The 20,759-nt window shown below is 36.0% G+C and overlaps 2 protein-coding genes across 8 annotated transcripts in view; both read right to left on the bottom strand.

The window, feature by feature from the left end:
• Nucleotides 1–271: 271 nt before the first annotated feature.
• mapre2 (microtubule associated protein RP/EB family member 2) lies at nt 272–16,636 on the bottom strand. Of its 2 annotated transcripts, none has more exons than XM_015383191.1 (7): nt 16,536–16,636; nt 6,280–6,407; nt 5,737–5,882; nt 5,436–5,652; nt 4,652–4,797; nt 2,508–2,666; nt 272–1,600 (listed from the first exon to the last, which is right to left on the bottom strand). In XM_015383191.1, exons 2-7 carry the CDS (start codon nt 6,398–6,400, stop codon nt 1,502–1,504), a joined length of 888 nt encoding a protein of 295 aa, XP_015238677.1. In that variant the 5' UTR covers nt 6,401–6,407; nt 16,536–16,636; the 3' UTR covers nt 272–1,501. The 2 variants fall into 2 exon arrangements, with proteins under 2 accessions (XP_015238677.1, XP_015238676.1); XM_015383190.1 differs by lacking the exon at nt 16,536–16,636 and adding an exon at nt 10,217–10,487.
• A 3,452-nt stretch (nt 16,637–20,088) lies between these two features.
• The window catches only part of dtna (dystrobrevin alpha), a 27,427-nt gene continuing 26,756 nt past the window's right edge, over nt 20,089–20,759 (bottom strand). For all 6 annotated transcript variants that reach the window (XM_015383182.1, XM_015383180.1, XM_015383184.1 and 3 more), the window contains one exon: nt 20,089–20,524. The gene's annotated coding sequence lies outside the window, so the exon portion shown is untranslated. The remainder of the gene's footprint in view (nt 20,525–20,759) is intronic.

Below are 20,759 nucleotides of genomic sequence, written 5' to 3' on the forward strand. Positions count from 1 at the left end.
TCCTTTGTCCCTACTCTAGGGGCTATATGTAGAGCTCCCCCTACAGGTTTAGTGGGAGACCGTACAGTAGATATTAGCAGCTTAGGTTGGCGCGGCCTATATATGTACGTTTACAATTCTTCAAAAAAAATGTAGTGGCTGCAGCTTCGGTTCACTCTTTAGTCTGCAAAATACAGTGATTGCAGCTGTGAGTAATGTCACGTTCTGTTTAAAGCTACAGGACACCTCTTCTGTGGACTCAAAATGTAATTTTATTACAGCACATCCACTCAAATTGTTATATCTTTCAGACAGCAAGTTCAACATACACAAGCTGACTTAACATATCTGTTTTTTATTAAATATGTAAAAAGCAGGTCAAGTTATTCACAAATAAAATGCAAACATGCAACACATTTCTGGGGGAATGCATAACGAATGGGACATGGAAGAAGAAAAAAACAAAAAACATTTAACCATTCATTAATTATTGACAGTACATGTTTACATTCCTTTTTCATTTACACAATAGTATAGAACTAAAGCATCATGTGTGCTGCTCAGCTCAATATTAGTAAATACAATATTAAGAAAGGGTACACAATGTACTAACTGGAATATAATGAGGCAACCTGCTCAGTGAACTGACTCATCTTTCTAAGACCTGTGGTTTAAAAAAGAAAAACTCTAAAAATACAAACTGAGCGCTGAGATTGAGAACCTAAAAAAGAGGCTGCTTTATCATAAGACTAATTCTAGTCAGGTTCTAGCTGTTCTGCTCCAATAAAACATCGTTCGACACACGGATTATCTGAAATCTTGTAATTGTGAGGACAGCTGTTGTGTCAAACAGTCACAAGTTGGCATTTTACTACATTTTATTCATAACTCTGTAACAGAATAGCCCTCCTTCATGAGGATGCAATGCAGAGTTTTGCTCTTTCTAAGGCTTAATAATAATAATAAATACGATGAGAATCTATGGACAGATTGTCCAGAACAGAGTCAATGTCAGTGCAACAAATGGGAGAAGGTTAAATAAGAGCTACTACGAGCCCTTCCAGGGCTTTGCTTATTGCATTCTTGTGGTTAATATTGATATGCAGAATGACACTGAAATAAAAAAAGTAAAATAGAGTTCAACACTTGTAATGACAGGTAGAGTTTACCTGCTTAAACTTCAGCATATTATCACATCTACTGCAGGAATTGAAAGGATTTTTCACCCACACAGTCTGTGAAAATTTCTGTGATGGTCTGAGCTTGTCTGCTAGCGGAGGTCATGGGCGCAGACCTGCCACAAAAGTTCACAAAAGAGTCACAGAAACACAGAACAGTGAGCAGAGAAACAAAAACTGAAAATTCAAAACCCTGTCATGGTACTTTTATCCAGAAGGTTGCTTCATGTGCTCATTCTTGGAGAGAACAACAAAAATAAACAGCGAGGAGAAATAAAAAAATCTTTGACAGTTCTCACATAATAAAAAGAGGAGTTTTTGATTGCGGTGGGGGACGATGGCAGTCAGTATTCGTCTTGTTCTTCTTGCGGATCTTGTGATGTTCCCTCAAGGGCTTGCTGGTCCGCTTCCTGCCCGTCACCCTCAGCCAGCTCCACCCGATCCTAAAAAAGGAGATGCTGAAGCTGAATAACTGTTTGATGCAACCTCATGCGACTTATCTCATCAAAAAGGACAAAAACGTTATCTGATTTTTTTTTACCTACCAAGAAGGAGCATCCTAAAAAAACGATTTCAACTTGTTATTTGGATTTCCATATTTCTCTAAACTCAGATTTTTAGATCCCTACTTTTTTTTTTTTTTTAGTTTCTACGGCACTAGTGGTCCGTTTTGTGGACAGTAAGCTGACAGGAAAGGGGATATGAGAGAGCGGGAGAGACATGCATGAAAGGACCACAGGCCAGATTCGCCCCCAGATGCCTACTTTTTAGCCATTTTTAAAGCATGAGTAAAAAATTTTAATTTTGTGGTAAGAGAAGAATGACTATCACTTTTGATTATGGTCAGATTTCAAATATGGTATAAAAATCTAAAGGCAGTAAAGAGATGAAATAGACATTTCAATATTTCACTAATACAATTGGAAATCACATTTGAAAAGCATTTTCTGAATGGAAATTTTTACTTATTTTGAAGACTGCAGGTCCAATCCAACCTGAATCTAAAGTTCTCTTATATTCAAAAAGCATTTTTCTGGGGAATTTATTTCTTAATGATTTTGCATTTAGCCGGGAAATCAAAAACAAAATGCGGTTGGATAAAACATTAATCAAGGTGTGATATGACAAATTAAAGGATTAATCACATTATTTAAAAATAAAATAAAATTTTTTATATATATATATATATATATATATACAAACTATTTCTTTTAGGCAAACCGTTCAAAGCCTGGAAAATCTACATAAAATTCCATAGTTTTCCACACTTTTCAAGACGGTATGAACCACCTATTTACAGGAAAAAACATGTTAAAACAGTAAAACAAAGTGGTCTACACTGAAGCTGACCTGTTCGTCTGAAGCATAGAGGACCTCCATTAGCCGCTCGACAAACGGACCGTTTTCTTCCCCCTGTTCCTGGCACAGCATCTCCACTTCTCGCAGCTTGCTGAAGTAGTAGTCCCGCTCTTTCTCAACCCCTTCCAGTGCCAACTTTAACGTGTTCATCTAAAAATAGACAAAAAAAATAAGGATGAAAACAGAAGTTTGAATCAGAAAGCAGAAGGACATCGATCAGCAGAGCTGCAATGAAAATTCTTAATTAATTAAAGAAGCACAAGCTTCACTAAAAAGTTGAAAAAAGAACAACAAAACAAATATTCCAAAACACTATATAGATTTGAATCAAAAAAAAGGTGTCTAATATTTAATATTTAATTTCACCACTGGCTTAATCAGATTAAATTAAGTTTGCAACTTGATAGGGTGATTGGAAACCCATAAAATACCCATCTCTGAATATCCTTCAGATAAAAAAGAACAACCAACTATTCATGTTGTAAAAGATTATGATGGATGGCCAGCTTGTTGGAAATGTATACTACAAAAAAATCATTAATAAAGCAGGTATGACACTGAGAGTGTCGCTTCCCCACAAAACTTAGGCTTTGACAACTTTTATTGTCATTTTGTATACACAGAGTGAATACAAAACTTCGTATTGTACAGCACTCATGACATTTCCATTTCTTAAAGTGCAGCAGTGATCAAATGTAAACTGTGTGGAAGAAAAAACCTGGTGCAAAAAAACACATTGATATGGAAGTTCAGAGCATTAAAGTCGCAGGGAAGCGGCTGTTCCAACTGTTGCATTTCCGAATTCTCCCGAGTGGTGCATAACTTTACACAACTGAATGAAGTGAATGAGATTTGTCGATTATCAAGGGGGCGGGATTGTTATGGCAGAAGGTTTGCAAGCAAGTTTGGTTGTGGCCGGTGTCTCAGAAGCATCTTGCTAACCAGTTAGCAACTTAGTGCTGGTAGGTTCCCAATGGTAAATTACATTGGGACCAAGTAGGACTTAGAAACGACACTGTCAAGGAACGCTATGGACAGCGGAAACATGCAGGAGGAGGAGATTTCTTTTTATGTCAGAGGTCGTGGATGAGTCTCCTCCGTCATGCATTTTTTATTTAGAGGAGGAAAGTCGGGATGAAGATGTTATGGAAGAGGATGCCAGGGTGGCAGAAGCTTGGTTTGGTATAGAAGGCTTACAGCCGTACATGTTTGAGCCTAGGGTTGTAAATAATAATCGTTTTGTATCGATGTATCGCTCCAACAGCTGACGATCCGATGCATCATTAGTCCGCAGGAGAATCGATTCCTGCTTTTTTTTCTCCCTCCGGTCTATTTTTATCCATTTGCTCCTGGACGTAATTCTCCCTCCCGTGCTCTGGTGTATTCTTGAGTATCGAAAATAATTGAATCGTTCGGTCAGGAAACCGATACTGAATCGAATCGCCATGATGGGTGTGATTTACACCCCTATTTGAGCCCTTGCCTCGCAACGCTGCCAGTTCTGTTAGCTCTACGCCTGCCGAAGACACAGACGTCCGTCCCAGTGTAAATAATAGCGCAAAGAAAATGATAAAGTTAATTATTCTTATTTCTTATTTCAACTGTTGCGTATATTAGCTGCGACATGCTATGACCAGAAAAATTTGATTGACAGATGACCGTTGATATATGATTGGCCGAATTAAGGTGTACAAGCTGACGTATAATTAACTGGCCTGCATAAGATAACAAAAAAAACAAACAAAGATTTTAAGACAGGATTTTCTTTTTAAATAGAAATTTTCTAACTTTTGGGACAATATTGTTTGATAAAGCCATTTATATACATGTTTAAGCCACAATGATTTGACATTTAGATATGACTTCCCTACGACTTTAAATATATATGGTGCAATTATAAAACTCTAATCACATCAAGTTTTACAGCAGGCCAGCATGTTTGTCAATTCTAGTCTGAATTAAGTCATTAAAAGGAACGATTTTGACAGAATTACCTTTCCTGAACAACCAAATATCCAATTCAGCATACGTATCAAACAACAGGAAAAAAGAAGTCTCTCTGAAGTTTTAGAGTATGAGAAACTAAGTAAACCTGACAAAAAAAGAGGGGTTGGGGTCTAGAGATGACCATGTACCTGCTCAGTAAGATGTGTGACCTGTGCTTCCAGTTCTTTCTCTCCTTTGGCAGGAGTTGATACAGCTGCAGGAATCTTTTTGGCTGAAGACGGTCTGGATGTTGGTGTTGAAGCCTTGGGGGTAGTGGAGCTAAACCTGGATGTTCCTGCAGCACATTTTGATCAAATTCCAGAGAAAAATCATTGTGATTAAAGAGACACTGAGGGAGATTTTGTTCAGTTAGTTTCCCCATCATTGTCAAACACAGAGAAGGTGAAAAATGAAGAACAAAACAAAAAAAGCTTTAGTAGGAACACAGTCACTGATTTTTATCATTTCCCTTCCAATTCACATGATGCGGTACAAATGTTGGTGTAATATATAAACTCTTAATCAATTACTCTGAAAGTTGTAGTTTTAATATGGCCAAATGTATAAATGTGGTATGAGTAATTTTGCAAGATACTGAATAAAAAAATAAAACTATGAACCCAGTTTATCTGGCTGGCCACTCAGAATCCTCTCCAGATAGCTTACAGACATCTTTTCCCTTGGCGAGATCAAAATGAAATTGGGCTAAACAAAACTGGGAACGGGTTTGATTACGATGTTATAAACAGAATCAAGCAAACAAATGTGTGAATGGAATAAAAGCTCCCAATAGTCTGGTTTAAATGAAGAATAAAACAAACAGGCTCAGGACTCTGTGCCCTGAGGTAAACATGAACAATCTTCCAGATGTTGATGTCTAAGTCCGCCAAATTAAAACTAGCTGACGGTTTTCATGTTGCAGCTAAAGTTTACCTGCAGTGGGGGAACTGGCTGCATGGTGAGACTTCTTGGGCAGGTTGAAGATCTGCTCGCCAGGATCAGGTGGGGGAATGGCATCCTGACCCTGTCTGGCTTCCACCGGGTCATACTCTTTACCATCGTAGTTGGCGTCAAAGAACTTCTTAAACCACTGGATGAAATCCAGGTTGTCCTGGAATCTGCCTTTCACCAGTTTCTCCACTGGAATGATCTATATAGTAGAAACACAGACGTAAAGCTTGTGTTAGAACAAGCCAGCGTCGGATCAGATTAAAGGGCCGTTCAGGAGACCCACCTTGTCCACATTCATCCTTTTGAAGGAGGCCTGCAGCAGTTTGAAATTGTGAATGTACTCATGCTCCAGTTTGGCTTGAAATTTGACCTTTTTCAGACTGATGCAGCCAGGGAAGAGCAGATCCATGAACTGGCAATAAGCAGCTCCTGAAGAAAGAATAAAAAGGTGAGATTTAGTAAATTCTTCCATCATACATCCACAGGCAGTCTGATATTTTTTATGCTATCAATTGAAAAAGATCAGGAGATCCCTTATTATGTAGGCCAAATCTCATCTAACACTCATTAGAAGACACATAAGACGTAATCAACCAATTAGCCTCCCCCTTAAGAAAAGGGTAGAATCTGTGTGTGTGTTTGAAATTGGATTACTCTGCCACAGCGGAACGAGGCTTCAGGTTTATTTTTAGCTAACTCTCAGATAGAAAGAGGTGAGCGTGTTTCCATAGTCTGCTTCCTTAAACAGCCCTCCATGCATTACACATCAAAGATTAAATCTGCACGTATCAAACAGCAGGACGCATGCAGGAGGAAAAGATCTTACCTGAGGAGAGCTGCTCCACTTTTGTGTAGTTTAGGCAGACAATATCATTCACCCAGGCAATGATGTCATGCCTGCTCATAGTCTCCTGGGTTATTGAGGTAGAATATACGTTGACCGCCATCCCCCAGCTGAAACAGAAAGCGGAATAAGTCTCAGTGACAAAAAGCAAAACAAACAAACAAACAAACAAACAAAAAAAGAGCCCTTAAAAGAAAAGAAAAAAACAAACAAACAAACAGGAGAAGCCTGTAGCTTGTTGTTTAAAATCAATTTACCGTAAATATTTGATGTTTCTTCCTATATGTGCAGGCTAACTTTCTGGCTGCTGGACGCGGCCGGCAGCAGCTGCCATTTATGCATCAAAGATGGGCTGCTTACACCGATCAGCAGATAAGCAAGAGTTTAAAAAGCTAGACTTTCAAACCCAATAAGAACTTAAATGATTTCACTCCCTCAGTTAGGAGCTTTGGATTAGATGCCAGAGCAATTAGATGTTTCTTTAAACATTTAGAGCCTAGAATGGAGCAGTTCTACCCCTCCCCCACCTGCCTTTTAACTAGATCAATAAGCTTTTTTTCAAATTGTTTGAACAGACTTTTTTTTGGCTATATGTGACAAAAATTTGACAATTTTGTAAATTCAAATATAAAAAACAATTAATAATATAATAAATATAATAAACGTTTTGTTAATTCAAACTTGGGACTTAAAAGTCTTTATATCAACCAATGCAAAAGACTATATGTAGATCATAGATTGTATTAGGTTGAAATTAATTGGATAGCTAACTATCCACCATTAGAAAATGGTGGGTAGTTAATTTGGATAGAAATACTATTAGTGCCGCGCATGAAATGTATAAACTATTCAATGGATGAAAATGCACTTCAAAGTTTCTCTTCTAGAAAATAATATAAAAATATTTTTTGGAAATCAACGAAGAAATATTTTTTTTTTCCAGTAGCAGACTACTTTTCTACATGTATCCCATTATCACAAAACAGGTTGTTGTTTTTTTTTTTTTAGGATAATAACCTTCAACCTAGTCTGGTTGCAAAACCTACCATATGGAGTCTAATCCTGCAGAGCAAACGGTTACAGACTAACAGTATCTGCAAACTCAAACTTTGATCCTTAATCTACAGATTAGAGAGTTAAACGAGCTGTCCAAATGATTACCAATCAGTGCAAAGAAATACAGCAGATAACTCAGAGACTTAAAGGAACATGCTTTAATCTGCTGATCATGAGCGCTGGAGGCAAAAAAGCAGTTTCCTAAGAGCTGCGGCGGTTCTGCAGGTCCATCAGCAGGAGAGAGAGTTACTCCAGTTCTGTTACATACTAATAAATCTTTACTTTAAAACTGTTGAATTGGTCTGACATTTAGGTAGAGCTAGAAATCTTTGAAACATCAAAAAAATAAATGTTTATTCTTACCAAACTCTTTATCCCCTGCACTTCTCATGAAAAGCAAAATTGGATGCATCTAATAAAAGCATCTTTTAATAAACAAATACAGGCAATTGGTCTGAATCTATGTAAGGAAAATGACTTTCTCACTGTATGCATATGAGTAAAAAGGGATTAAAATACTGTCTTGTTTAATCATTTAGAATATCATTTAAAAGTTCATTTATTTCAGTAACATCATACTTTTTTTGAAGCACATTCCAGATGTATTTATTACACACACACTGATGTTTTCAAGCCTTTATTTATGTTGTTTAGGATGACTTTACTTTGCTTAAACTAACTGAAAACATTATATTTAATATTTAAGTATTACATCAGTCAAATAAAAACAACCTTAATGTGAAATGTGGGTTTAATACCTATGCAAAGGTTGCTATGCAGATGTATTTTAAATGACACAAACGAGCCTCAGATCTGATGTGAAGCCTCAGAGACTCTGAATGTGACTACATGTTTTGATTCATTAGAACCTGCTGACAATTTGCATGAAGCAGAGGGAAAGTGACAGCTTGGTATACAAAGAGAAAACTGTAGGTTGCTGTGCAGTGACAACTTCCAGGAGCAAAAGTTTTTTGGTTTTGTTTTTTATTCTTAACCTTAGTAATATAGTATCTTAAACTAAAATACAACCATTTTAAGTATATAATATAAAATATAAGATGATAAGTAGTAATAAAGGGTTATTACTATAATTACTGCTGATATTTTTTTTTGTCATTATACCCTTAATCTAATTTTTAGGATTCTTCTTTATTCAAATAAAATGACATAAAAAAAAAGAATGTTACCATATGAATGGCAGTAAATCAGGGTGTTTAACTACAAATTTAATAATTTTTTGTATATCTGTCTATTTCGACAAGATTAAACCGTATATGGAATGGCACATTTCTTCATTTTTTGCAAATGTATAATAGAGTAAATAAAATGCTGTAATTGTTTGTTTTTATGTATTCTTTATGGATTCCTCTGTACCATGACCTGGCAGATTTTCAGGAAGGCTGAGAAATGTAGCTCTAAGCGTGAACTCATTGTTTTGTTTAACCACATTTTATTTTTAAAGAAAGTTTAATATTCAATGCAAGCAACTTATTAAGGTGTCATAATTGTTATTTTTTTCTATAGAGAACCTTTTACAAGCAGATCAGAGGTATGTAAAAATTGGTGATCAGAAATCAGACAAAAGAAACTGACTCCCTCCTGCATGTTTACCCTCATTAAAAGATTATGTAAAGTTAATAAAGCATTAATACTTGTGGTTATGTATCCTCAACAATTCATCAATTAAATATTTTGTATAGTCAACAATTCATCAATTAAATATTTTGTATTTCACAAGATTAGTCATGTCTATTCTTCACATTGGCCAAAATGTTTTTCCAAAAATACCCACGCAAAGAACCTGTGTAGTGTGGACCAACATAGAAACATTAACAAAAGTACGGCTGAAACTAACCATTACTTTGTAAAAAATGAATCTGTCTATTATTTTTTCACTTAATCGATTAATAATCGGGTAGTGAAATGGTTCCTTAAAGAAAACTTGAGGAGTTCCATAGAGCATATTGACAGACAAGAAAAAAAAATCTTTTAATTTTAAATGCAAAATTTTTACACATTTTTTTTTTTGGTATAATCACTGCTCTAAGTGGGTCACTCTGTCAGATAAACCTAGTCTCAACATGATCAATCGATTACCAATTTCAATAATCGATTAATAACAATTATTCTGATTATTTCAGCCCTAAACAAAACCCTCTCATATTTTTCCAATGGGTAATAACCCGTTAATACAGTAGTATTCATTAATAATAATCCTTTAAAAACAGAGAACCAAATAAAAGCTATAAATTGAGCTGTGGATGAGTAGAAGGTCTCCCAGGCCACAGGAAGGAAACTGTGCCAGCCTGTCATGTCAACAAAGCGCTGCTGTTAGCATGCTTTGTTAGCCACACAGAGCTAACCGGACAGATCCCTGAATCCTATACATCATATCTACACATGACTGTATCCGTTAACAGAAAAAACACCAAACATCCTTGAATCACAGCAGTAATGACTGATCGTCATGTATCGATGGGAATGTTCTAGCTTCTCTGGGAGGCTCCGTTTGATTCAACAAGCCGCTCCGGGTCAACCCTCCCGCTAAAAATGAATAAAAATGTTCCTGAACCGATGCAGAATAAAACATTGAAGCTTCCGCTGCTACCTGCGAGGGTTTAGGTATAATTCACTGAGCATAAATGTGTGCCTTTAGGCTGATATTGGAGTGTTTTGCGCCACTGTGAGCTAAGAGGATCTGACAGTGGGAGGAAAAAAATAGCGGAACGCTGCAAAGCAAAGAGGAGCCGCCGAGGAGGAGGAGGAGGCCGGGACAGAGCAGGGGTCTCGGGGTTTTTTTTTGGCTTCATTTTATGGCCATTTTCCTCTGACATTAAAGAAAAGCGGCATTGCACTGGTTTACCTGTAGGCGCGCTCTCCCCGCACAGTATTTTTCCTGTAAGGGATGATGTTGGTTCCGTTGTCCTGGACGATGTCGTTGTTATTCTCTCCATTTGGGGACAGGGCTTGGGTGGGACCGGGCATTTGGGTTTCTGAAATGTTGAACAGATACTCTGTTCTTGCTCTCCGGTCGGGTGTGGGAGGGAACGGAGGCGGCAGGGACGGTTGAAAAGCTGTGAAAGTGGCGCACCTCCAGAGCTCCCTGCTTCAGTCTGCTCCCAATCTCTGCCCTGGTGTTGACGTCAGCGCAACCTGAATCACGTGACCAGCAGAGCTGCTGCTGGGTCAGTGCGCCAACATGCGATAACTGCTCAATCTGTTTAGCGCTTTTCATTCAGGCCAATCTAATAGTTTCCGGTAATATCGAAAATTATATTTCATCTAATTAATTTAAAAAGTTAAACTCACTGCAAACCACTTCCGGTAGCTCTTAGGAACGTGGCTTGCAGCTTGAATTTTTCAATTCAGTTTATTTCTATGGTGTCAATTCACAACACATGTCATACCAAGGCACTTTACAGTTCATCAGATCATGCAGTCAAATTGATTCATAGTTTTCTATCTAAGGAAAACCAGTTGATTGCCTCGACTCACTGACTTGAATACAACCCCTAACACTAAGTATGCTTGTAGCAACAGTGGAGAGGAAAAACTCCCTTTTAACAGAAAGAAACCTCCAGCAGACCCAGGCTTAGTGTGAGCAGCCATCTGCCGAGGCTAGCTGGGGTTCAAGGAGAAAAAATTTAAAATTAAAGAGTTTCCCCTAAAAAAACTAATTAAGGAATGCAGCAGCCTATGCACTTATGCACTCTCCACTCTAGTTGCATAACAGGAAGGGACAGGTATCGTATGCATTTGGTGCTAATGAGAATAAATTCATATCACTTGTTTAACAACCGTGTAAGTACAGAGGCGTACACACTGTTGACAATAATCAAATGTAAGCTTATGACTGCCTTCCTGTTGCCAAATCACAATTTAGGAAAATCATCGCAGGTTAAACATACACGTGTGCTTATGTCTCTTATTTTGAAGGGTTGCTAATAGAAATGTGCCCCTGAGTCATATCACATTTATGTTAGAATGGAAAAAGGGAAGTTATCGGTTACAAATTATGATGATTTTGTGACCCTAATGTGAAGCACTTTGGTCACCTTTGCTGGATCTTTTAAATCAAGGTTCTTCAAAGTTTTCCAGGCCAAATACCCCCAAACTGATGGCGAGATGGAGCGGGGACCCCCTAATTATATACATTGTATGAATTTGTGGTATATCAAACTGGTCCTATAGTCACTCTATTACAGATGGTGTCATGTAAGGAAAGTAATTTCGCCCTGGGATTATTAAAGTATTTCTGATTCTGATTCCTGGTTTATGAGACAGGTGTTGTGAATGAAACGGTGTCCAGCTTGAAAGAGCTCCTGTGTGTCGCTGAATGTGTGCATTGATGACCGAAAGATATCTTCTACCTCCATTTATCTGTTTATTGCAATGTTTTCAGTTCATGTTCATGTGTATTTAAAGACATTTCATTTAGTAGAAAAAATTGCAGGGAAAAAAAAAAGTCAAATCAACCAAAACTTTCCCGACCCCCATGCAGTACCTCCGTTTTAAGTGTTGTACAAATCAATAAATGGATTAATTAAATGCTCCACAAGCTTCTGATCAACTTTAAAAAGCTAAATATACAGTAGAATTCTTTCAGTTATATTTCATAGCAATTACTATCAGTGCAACTGGTGTGACCAATGATTTTGTAAATAAAAATATAGAGACTTTTTTAATCGTACATATCTCTATCAGGGTTGCCAGTAAAGAGTCAGAACTTTAAGTAACAAATAGCAAGTAACTGTCAAAGTTATGATTAAATACAGAAGGGTAACATAGTATAATATAAGTATAATATAAACACAACCTACTATTATTAGAAAATAATAATATATCAAACCAATATCGTTAGTAAGCAAACAATATATAAAGATTGTTTTTTATGTTAAAATCTCACTGCATTCATCAGACAAATAATAGAAAACCAATGATGCCTCTGCAGCTGCAAACCACAAGACCTTTGACCTTTAGGTGCAGGACTCTCATGTCAGTGGTAAGTTTTCAAACACCATCCATAAAGTTTTTCTTTTTTTTTTTTCTATCAGTGTTTACCAATTATTCAAGAAAAAACCTCCATTAGAATTTGAAATCAATACAGCAATCGATCAAACATCACTCCCACTTTAAAGGTCAACTGATACAGAAGCCTGAATTTTTACTAATGTCAGCTTGTTGTTTTCTTTCTTTCCTAATTAATTAGATATAGACTACTAGCCTCTGACTTGTTAAATATGTTGCTAAGTGAAATATTTTAACCTAATCGTGAGACCGTGAAACTGATTTAGGGTTTATATTATTACAGAAAAAAAAAATCCACCTTCAAATCTGCACACATACTTAATCTTCCAGCGCCCCCTTCAGGCCATGGTTAGTATAACCAACAAGAAAACACCCAAACATAATTCAATGGGATAATTTGGGTTTACTTTTGTTTTCTTTTTTAAGTAAAGGAACATTTATTTGACATTTTTTTCACATTCAGCTCTTTGTGCTTGAACTTTATAACTTGATCTAAAGTAATTCTCTTCACTTTTCTACAAACCTGGATACAACACTTTGGTTTTCAAAACAGAAAAAAACATCAAACAAAAATCTTGTTTTTCCTTTGACATTTTTTACTGTAATGCTCCCTGATATTTTTTTTATATAATTTCCTTTATGTAAATTCCCTATTCGAATTGTCTGTTTGGTTTTCAGTATTTTATCCAGGTTCACTCTGTGGTTTGCATGTCACCAGAGTGGATGGATGTTTCAAATGGCTATTATTTCATTAATTTATCATCATTTAAATCTGCACTATTACTGAAAGAATTGCTCAATAATATTAATTAAGAAATATAAAAGGCAAGGCATGCATTAAACTGAGATACATCTATATCTTTTTTCCCCTGTATTTTGTTGGGATGCTTCTTAAATAAATGAAAGGTTTTAAAAGAATGTGGGACACGTATGCATGTCAATACTTTGTAGTTCCACTTTAAGTTATGTTGGAAAATATCTTCAAAAATCCATTTTTAGGTCTACTATCTACACACTGCTACTTGGATGTAGTTCTGGACTTTGACTGGGCCATTGTAAAAGACAATATGCTTTGATCTAAACTGTTCAATTATAGCTCTGTTTGTACGTTTATGGTCGTTATCCCAGTCAAAGGTGACTCCTAAATCCAGGTCATTTAGCTGCATCCATCTTCCACTCAGTTCTGATCAGCTTCTCTTTCCATTCTAAAAGGAAAAGTGTGTTTAGAGTAATTTACAGAGTGGCCTTAAAGAGCATGGTCTCCTCTGACCAGAGCATCTTCTTTCACAATTTATATCAACTAAAACTTTCACTATAACAGCTGATGTATGGGTATCTGCTGCTCCTGATACTCTTTTTGTAAGGCACATCTGGTTTGGGTGGGTCGGCAGATTCTTCGCGATTATGGATTGAAAAGAACTCATTTAGACAATTAAAGCTTGTTTAACATTTTATAAGCCAGCCCTGCTTTAAACATCTCCAAAAACTTAATTGTTGACCTTTTTGTTTATGTCTTCATCTTCATTAAACGGTGCGACCTCTACTGTTAATCTGTAACCTACATGAGGCCTTCACTGAACAGTTCTTTGTATAACTAATTAAAATAACACACAGATGGATTCTGTTTTTCTGTTTTATTTAGAGGCACATCATCCTTTCAAATTTGAATTTCTATAATATTCTGAAAATCACGGATACTTCTGCTCCAACTTTCTTGCTAAGCTCAACCTCATGCTGCTCCATCATTTACAGATTTCAATACAAATCATTGCAGATTGTTACTAAAAGTAAATGTAAGGAAGGCCAGCTCTGATTGGATACCCTCTGGACTCAGTGCAGGAGGTGGGAAACAAAAGGATCCTAACAAAATTAACTTCTCTGTTGGATAATGTCTCCCACCTAGGGATGGGAATCGAAATCCGGTTCCTGTTCAGAACCGGTTCTGTGTGTTCCAATTCCATGGCACCGTTTGGCAGCTCGCTTAACGGTTTTCTTAACGGTTTCAGGCAGCACCAGAGCCTAGCGCTGGGCAGCACGACTTACGTCACGTTTTTTACAAAAGTTATGCACACGGCATTAAGTAAGCAAGTACGACGTGACCAGGCTTAAGTCTAGGAAAGCAAAACAAAAGCGGACAAAGTGATCGAAAGATTGGCTTCATTGTAAGAAAGAGAAAGATGGCAACAAGGCGCTTTGCAATCATTGCAAAGTGGCAGTTACATCCACGGGAGGAAATAAATCCAACATGCAGAAACACCTACGCATACAACGTGGCATACATTTTAACAAATGCTGTGTTTTTGATGCTTTCGGACAAAAGCTAAAGTTACGACAATCATGGAATGCAACTCTGGTGGTAAGCAGCTAGTTTTATATCACTGGCTGTGCTTAATGTGGTTCCTAGTAAATTATATGCCATTTCTGGAAATAAACCATTTCCTACCTCTCTTTGGGGTTATTAAACATGCTATGAAGTTGCTCCGCAGTTCAGGGAGAGAGAGAAAGGTGACGCACTTTTATTTAAATCAGGAGGAGATGAGTTTATTTCCTGAAATTGTACAGTAATGCTCTTTCATTAAACGGATGCCTTCTCCTTTAGATTTAGAATACTGTGACGAGACGAGTAGCCTGACTGTCTCAGACTCTGGCAGCTCCCGTTCACTATCTTCTGTTTTCGCCGAGGCAGGCAGAAATAGAACGTCCCAGGAGAAGGTAGACGAATAACACTGTGCACTTACCAAGTTCATTGTTTTACAGAATCGATAAGAGAATCGATAAGAGAATCGAATCGTTTCACAGAATTGATGAGGGAATCGGAATTGTGAAAATCTTATCAATTCCCAAACCTACGTCCACCCCATGCATGAAGCTGTTGCAGAACTGGAGAGCTCCTTCAGTGACAGACTGCTGCACCTAAATGCACCAGGGAGCATTATCACAGATCCTTCCTCCCAGCAGCTGTAAGACTTTATAAACCACTGTTCCCAACAACCTCAAGAAGTTGTTATAATCATGCTGATTTTGCACAGTTTCTACCTTAGTCAGTTAAATAACACGCTGCTGTCATTTTGCATCTCTCTGATGTTGTTGCTATTTTCAAATATCCATTACTGTAAAAATCCACAGCCATATATTGATTATTTATTCTCCAAGTGCACAGTTTTACTATTGTAGAAACACTTTACAGTAAAGTATTTTTATTATTTATCTTTTAACTCCTCACTATAATGTTATTCTTATACATGTTTCTAAGGTCCATATTTGTGTGACCATTTTTCCTATAATCATTTTGCTGCTGTAAACACCAGAATTTCCTCATTCTGGGACAATAAAGAGATTTTCTATTCTATTCTATTTTTTTAAATATATTTTAAACAAAACACTGCAATAGAAGCTAGGAAAACAGACATTACTAAGAGGATGCCTTTTGTTTATGTCCAGTCATGGGACTGTAACAGGCTGGATGTTTTACAGTAAGCAGTATAACGATTTAATCTATTATCTCGATGTTCTGTAGTGCTCCAGCTAACTTCAGCTTCAGATTTATCTTGGACAAGACGCCTCGCTACCCAGAGTGAATCTGTTTGATTCAAGACACTCCTTATCTTCTGAAGAGTTTGCAGCTCTAATGTGTTAGCATTTCAATAAATGAACGAATAAATCAAAAATCTTTGCGATGCAACAGAGGATTTCGACATTTCTTAAAGCTGTAAGATCGTTCATTCACTGCTGTTATCTCTCAGTGGAAACATCGCTGCTGCTAATTGACGTGGTTTTTAAGGCAAACGTGTCACCGAGCAGCTAAAGTCAGTCTGCTGAGTAAGGCTAAACTCTGTCCTTTTTTTAATTAGCGACGTTTACAAAAAGCTAAAAAAATATATATATAATACTTTAACCGAGAGAATTAGATTTTCTTAAATGAGCCACGGAACATTTAAAGCAAAAGTGAGACATTTTGTTTAACTAACAGCCAAGTTACAGTATGCTAATGTTGCCTTCACTGACTGTCGACATATGCTCTGACCCTGTGGAACATCTCCGCGAGCACGAGCTCCTATAAAACCAGGCTGTGGATAAGAAAACAGGCGAATCATCCTGCGATTCAAGAAGAAACCAAAATTTCACATTTTCAGAATGGAACAAATCTGACTTACCGCTTAACTGTGATCCACAGATTACAATGTGTTAAAAAAGAAAGCTGTTTTCCGGCTGAGCAGCCCCACCCTCAACCGCTCGTAAACCCGAGAGCGCAGAGCTGAAAACTGATTGGACATCGTTTCATCGGCGTCACAGCTGATTGGTCAGCAAGTAACATCTGTTGTTGAATCCACCAATGGCGTTCTGATGCGTTGATCATTCACAACATATGACATGTCGGTAAGATGTATTACTGTATTATTCTAAAAAAAAAAAAAAAAAAAAAAATATATATATATATATATATATATATATATATATATAAAATGTTTACAAAACAAGAAAAGTCCAAGGGGAATATAAAGAAGTATTTAAATAGATCAACTTCCTTTTAAAAGATTTTACAATGTAAAGGTACAATATAAAGCTATAACAGAGCAAATTAAAATTACACTTTACGATAACTAATATTACAATTAGTTATATTTCAAATCAATAATAATAATCAATATAAAAACATTATTTAATTACTTATCTAATGCACAATATTAACGCAGGATCATCATATAACAACTACTAAAAGACAAATATCTGCAGGGAGATCTGAGAAATGCAAAAGAACATAAACGGAATAACCATGATTATTCAAAAAGCAATAATCAACATCAGAATAAGGTTATTATAATGAATAATAACAGTTTGTTATGTTGAGATAAAATAACTGTTTGCGTAATTATCCTAAGCTGATTATAAGGGTAACCATAGTTAGAAAGTTGCTCAAAATATCTGTTTTCAATTCTGATCTCCTTTGTTAGTTTGGTATCTGTGAGTTAAAGCACAAAAAGGGCCCCGATAATGTTTCGTGTTCTTGAAATGCACACACACACACACACACACCCCATAATATATATACATATATATAAATCTTGTCAACTGAAATAATGTTACTTTACATTAACTGATCATAAGAAAATAATTAAGTAAACCGGCTCTTCTAGATAAATCATGTAACTGAACAGTAGCACCCCCCTAAGTCACCAGTAGGGGGCAGTGTTGCTCTGTAATGTAAAGAAAGAAACTCGTACGTTTTTAGTTACGTTCCAGCTGCCATAGTGAGGCAACATATTGTTAAACCATATTATATATCAATGTGTTAAAAACCGCAGTGAAAAAAGATAATTGAGTATATTTTAAGTATTTAAACTTTTAATTTCCCTAAGTTCTTTACTTTGAAATATACAAATTCAATTGACATGGACAAAAAAATGAATTGCATATTTCATTGCTGCCCAATTCAAGGGGATAAAAATTCTATATATTCACAGAGCTATGAGATCCTGTTTCATATGACTGCATTTATGTTTCCTCACACGGTGAGACTTGGTGATGAATTATAGACAATAGGTTGAGGGCAGCCAACGGTGCATTTACGACAGATAATAAATGTGCTGAGCCAAACTGAGCCAATTGAAGTGTGCCATTCTGAAATGGAAAAGGAGAAAGGAGAGTTCATAGGCAAAAAATGTGATATTGTGTCAACACTTTATTATGCACCACCACCATGCAAAAATCACTGCTATGAACTTGCTTGAAAGATAAAAAAAAAAAAGGCTATATATATTTTACACATTTATGATCTCAGATGGGCCTACCACTTTTTCTAAGGTGACAGGTAAAAGTTTTTTTACACTCGCAGAGCATTGAGAATGTGTGTTTGTGTGCGACCCAGCCACATAGAGTAATCTCATTACTTGAGAAAGGGACTAATGTATGATTAATGCTTGACTAACTTTAATTGATCTAATAACACTGAGTTAATTTGGAAGCATTTTGAAGTAGCTCCTTCTACCCTGCAATCATTTGCTTAAACAATAACTTTAAGGTTTTTTTATATAAATCAATATGGATTGTTTTAGTGTTTGCTGCTGGTACCTGTTTTCATGAGTTAATAATAGCAACACATTCAATTGAAAGTCGCCTTTTAAGTCAGTCAAGGTGCCAGGTCACAGAAAAAAACTGTCAACCATATGCAGAACTCAGCTGATTGAGCTTTCTAAAGCTAAAACACAGCTAATGCCAAGCATAAGACCTCAAATCTGCAAGGAGTTAAAGGGGAGAAACAGTGGATGTAGGGCAAGTGAAATATGATTAACAAACAGCTTTGAATTCCTTTCTTTCCCAGTAAATTAGCCTTTGAATCATTCAAGAAATGGACAACGTGAAAATATTAGGCCTTCAATACATGGCTGAAGGTAAAATCCACCCAGTCCCATGTTTCTAACCATCGTTTAGACTTTTCAGTAAAATATATCCTATAGAAACAACAGCAACAGCAAAGCAGGAAATGATGCATCACTAATTTAAAAACAAAGTGTAGACCTGGAACAATGTATTTCAGCACTAGCCTAACGTTTCTGTGCTTCCCAATTAAACAAAAAAAAAAAAAAGTGAGTTATTTTTTAAGTTAATGCCAACAATGAGGTCATCATCTGTTATTTTAAACCTCCAAACAAAAGGCCATGTAAACCATGTCTGTCCAATCGACAAATCCAACCATCCAACAGAAGGATGATATTTATCTTTCATTATTCATAATTCAGCAAAAATGCTTTTAAGTTAGAATGAATAAAATAAAGTTTGGTTTAACTCAAACAATTCCAAGAAAACTTAACATAAACCTTTGATTCCACCCAGTTTAAAGATTTTTTTTTGTTGTTGTTGTCATGTTTCCGACTCAAAAAACCCCAAAAACATCCTTAAATATTAAAGTAACTTAGATATATATCTAATGAATCTTTGCAAAAGACACCCTCAGCAATCATGGACAGCCCTGGTATGGAGACTACTAGCATAAACTCAAGAAATACCATTGACAGAAAAATTTAAATGCAAATTTTAGCTGTGTTGTGATCCAAGAGACGTGGCTAAATTTATAGAAATAGTTTACCAGAAAAAAAACAACCAAAAAAAAACAAACAAACCAAATCCTTCTGTTCAATCCAACATCCAGGTTGGATTGAACAGAAGGATGCCAGATGATTTTAAGTCATGGTGCAAACAGGAATGGCAATAAATGCCAGGAAACAGAAGCCAGAATTATGGCACATTTGATTGTTTTAAATATATATATATATATTTTCTTCCTTGGAATTGCTTTTATTTTTTTAAATAAGAGGTCTGATATTCCATATTTCTTTAAGTAACATCTTTTTTATTACTTTTTATGTCTCTATGAAGGGTACAATTAATTGTGAAGGGGGATATTTGCACAACCTATCCAGAATTTAAATGGGTTTAAGCTCATTAAAGATATCCAACATTGCTGCAGTTTCAGCTAGATGCTTCATTGACAATAAACTGCAATGAGAAGTCATACAGTCAGCTAAGGCAGTGTGCATTCATGCTACCAATTCAACAAATAAAATAACAAACACACATGATCCACCTGTAAAAAATATAATGTAACAACAAAAGAAAAAGAACAGAAAGGCATTTAAAAGTAACAATAATATGAAATAGTGCTAAATTTGTTCACCATGGATAACTTATTTCAAAGTCGTTGTTTTTTTTCACTTAAACAAACCTTATGCCAAAAGCAGTCTCATGTTCCTGACTTAAAATCAGTTGATAAAATTACATTTCAGCTTTTATTCCTTGAGAGAAAAATATAAGATTGTGAAAGAAAGTAGTCATCCATCTTTTACTTACAGTGTATGGTTTCTAAACAAGTCAAATAAAAGCTCAAATAAAAGTCCAGAAGTAAGGGTGTTTTTATGGCACCTGTGGTGTAATAGAAAGCTCAGTTTTTAATCTCTTCACACCAGCTCACAGTATTACCTTTAAATATGTGCTTGGATAAAAAATAGATCTTTACAGAAATGTAGCATTTCTATGGTTGGATTTAGCACAGGTTGAATTCTTCATGTCTTCAGTGCAGCGTGTTTTTCTTTAGCCCAGTGTTGCTTCTCCAGTGTCCTCTACTGTTGTTGCTTTCTGTATTGCTTACCTGTGGAGAAATTATCATCTTTACGAAATAGTATAAAGAACTTTTTATGTAAGTTATTAAAAATATAAATTTTATATATATATATATATATATATATATATATATATATATATATATATATATATATATATATATGTATATATATACAGTATATATGTATAAAGCCCATACACGGAGTTAAAAAAAGTTTTTCTTACTTAAAGTGAGACATATCTATATCTATCTATCTATCTAT

The sequence above is a fragment of the Cyprinodon variegatus genome, unplaced genomic scaffold (assembly GCF_000732505.1).
Source record: "Cyprinodon variegatus isolate N-32 unplaced genomic scaffold, C_variegatus-1.0 Scaffold277, whole genome shotgun sequence".
NCBI lineage: Eukaryota > Metazoa > Chordata > Actinopteri > Cyprinodontiformes > Cyprinodontidae > Cyprinodon > Cyprinodon variegatus.

Excerpts from the sequence above, each read along its gene's own strand:
- mapre2 (XM_015383190.1), bottom strand. The coding sequence starts at position 10,338 with ATGCCCGGTCCCACCCAAGCCCTGTCCCCAAATGGAGAGAATAACAAC. Across the intron at positions 6,408-10,216 it reads CGGGGAGAGCGCGCCTACAG|CTGGGGGATGGCGGTCAACG; the intron begins GTAAACCAGTGC and ends TTTCTGTTTCAG. Across the intron at positions 5,653-5,736 it reads AAAGGATGAATGTGGACAAG|ATCATTCCAGTGGAGAAACT; the intron begins GTGGGTCTCCTG and ends TCTACTATATAG.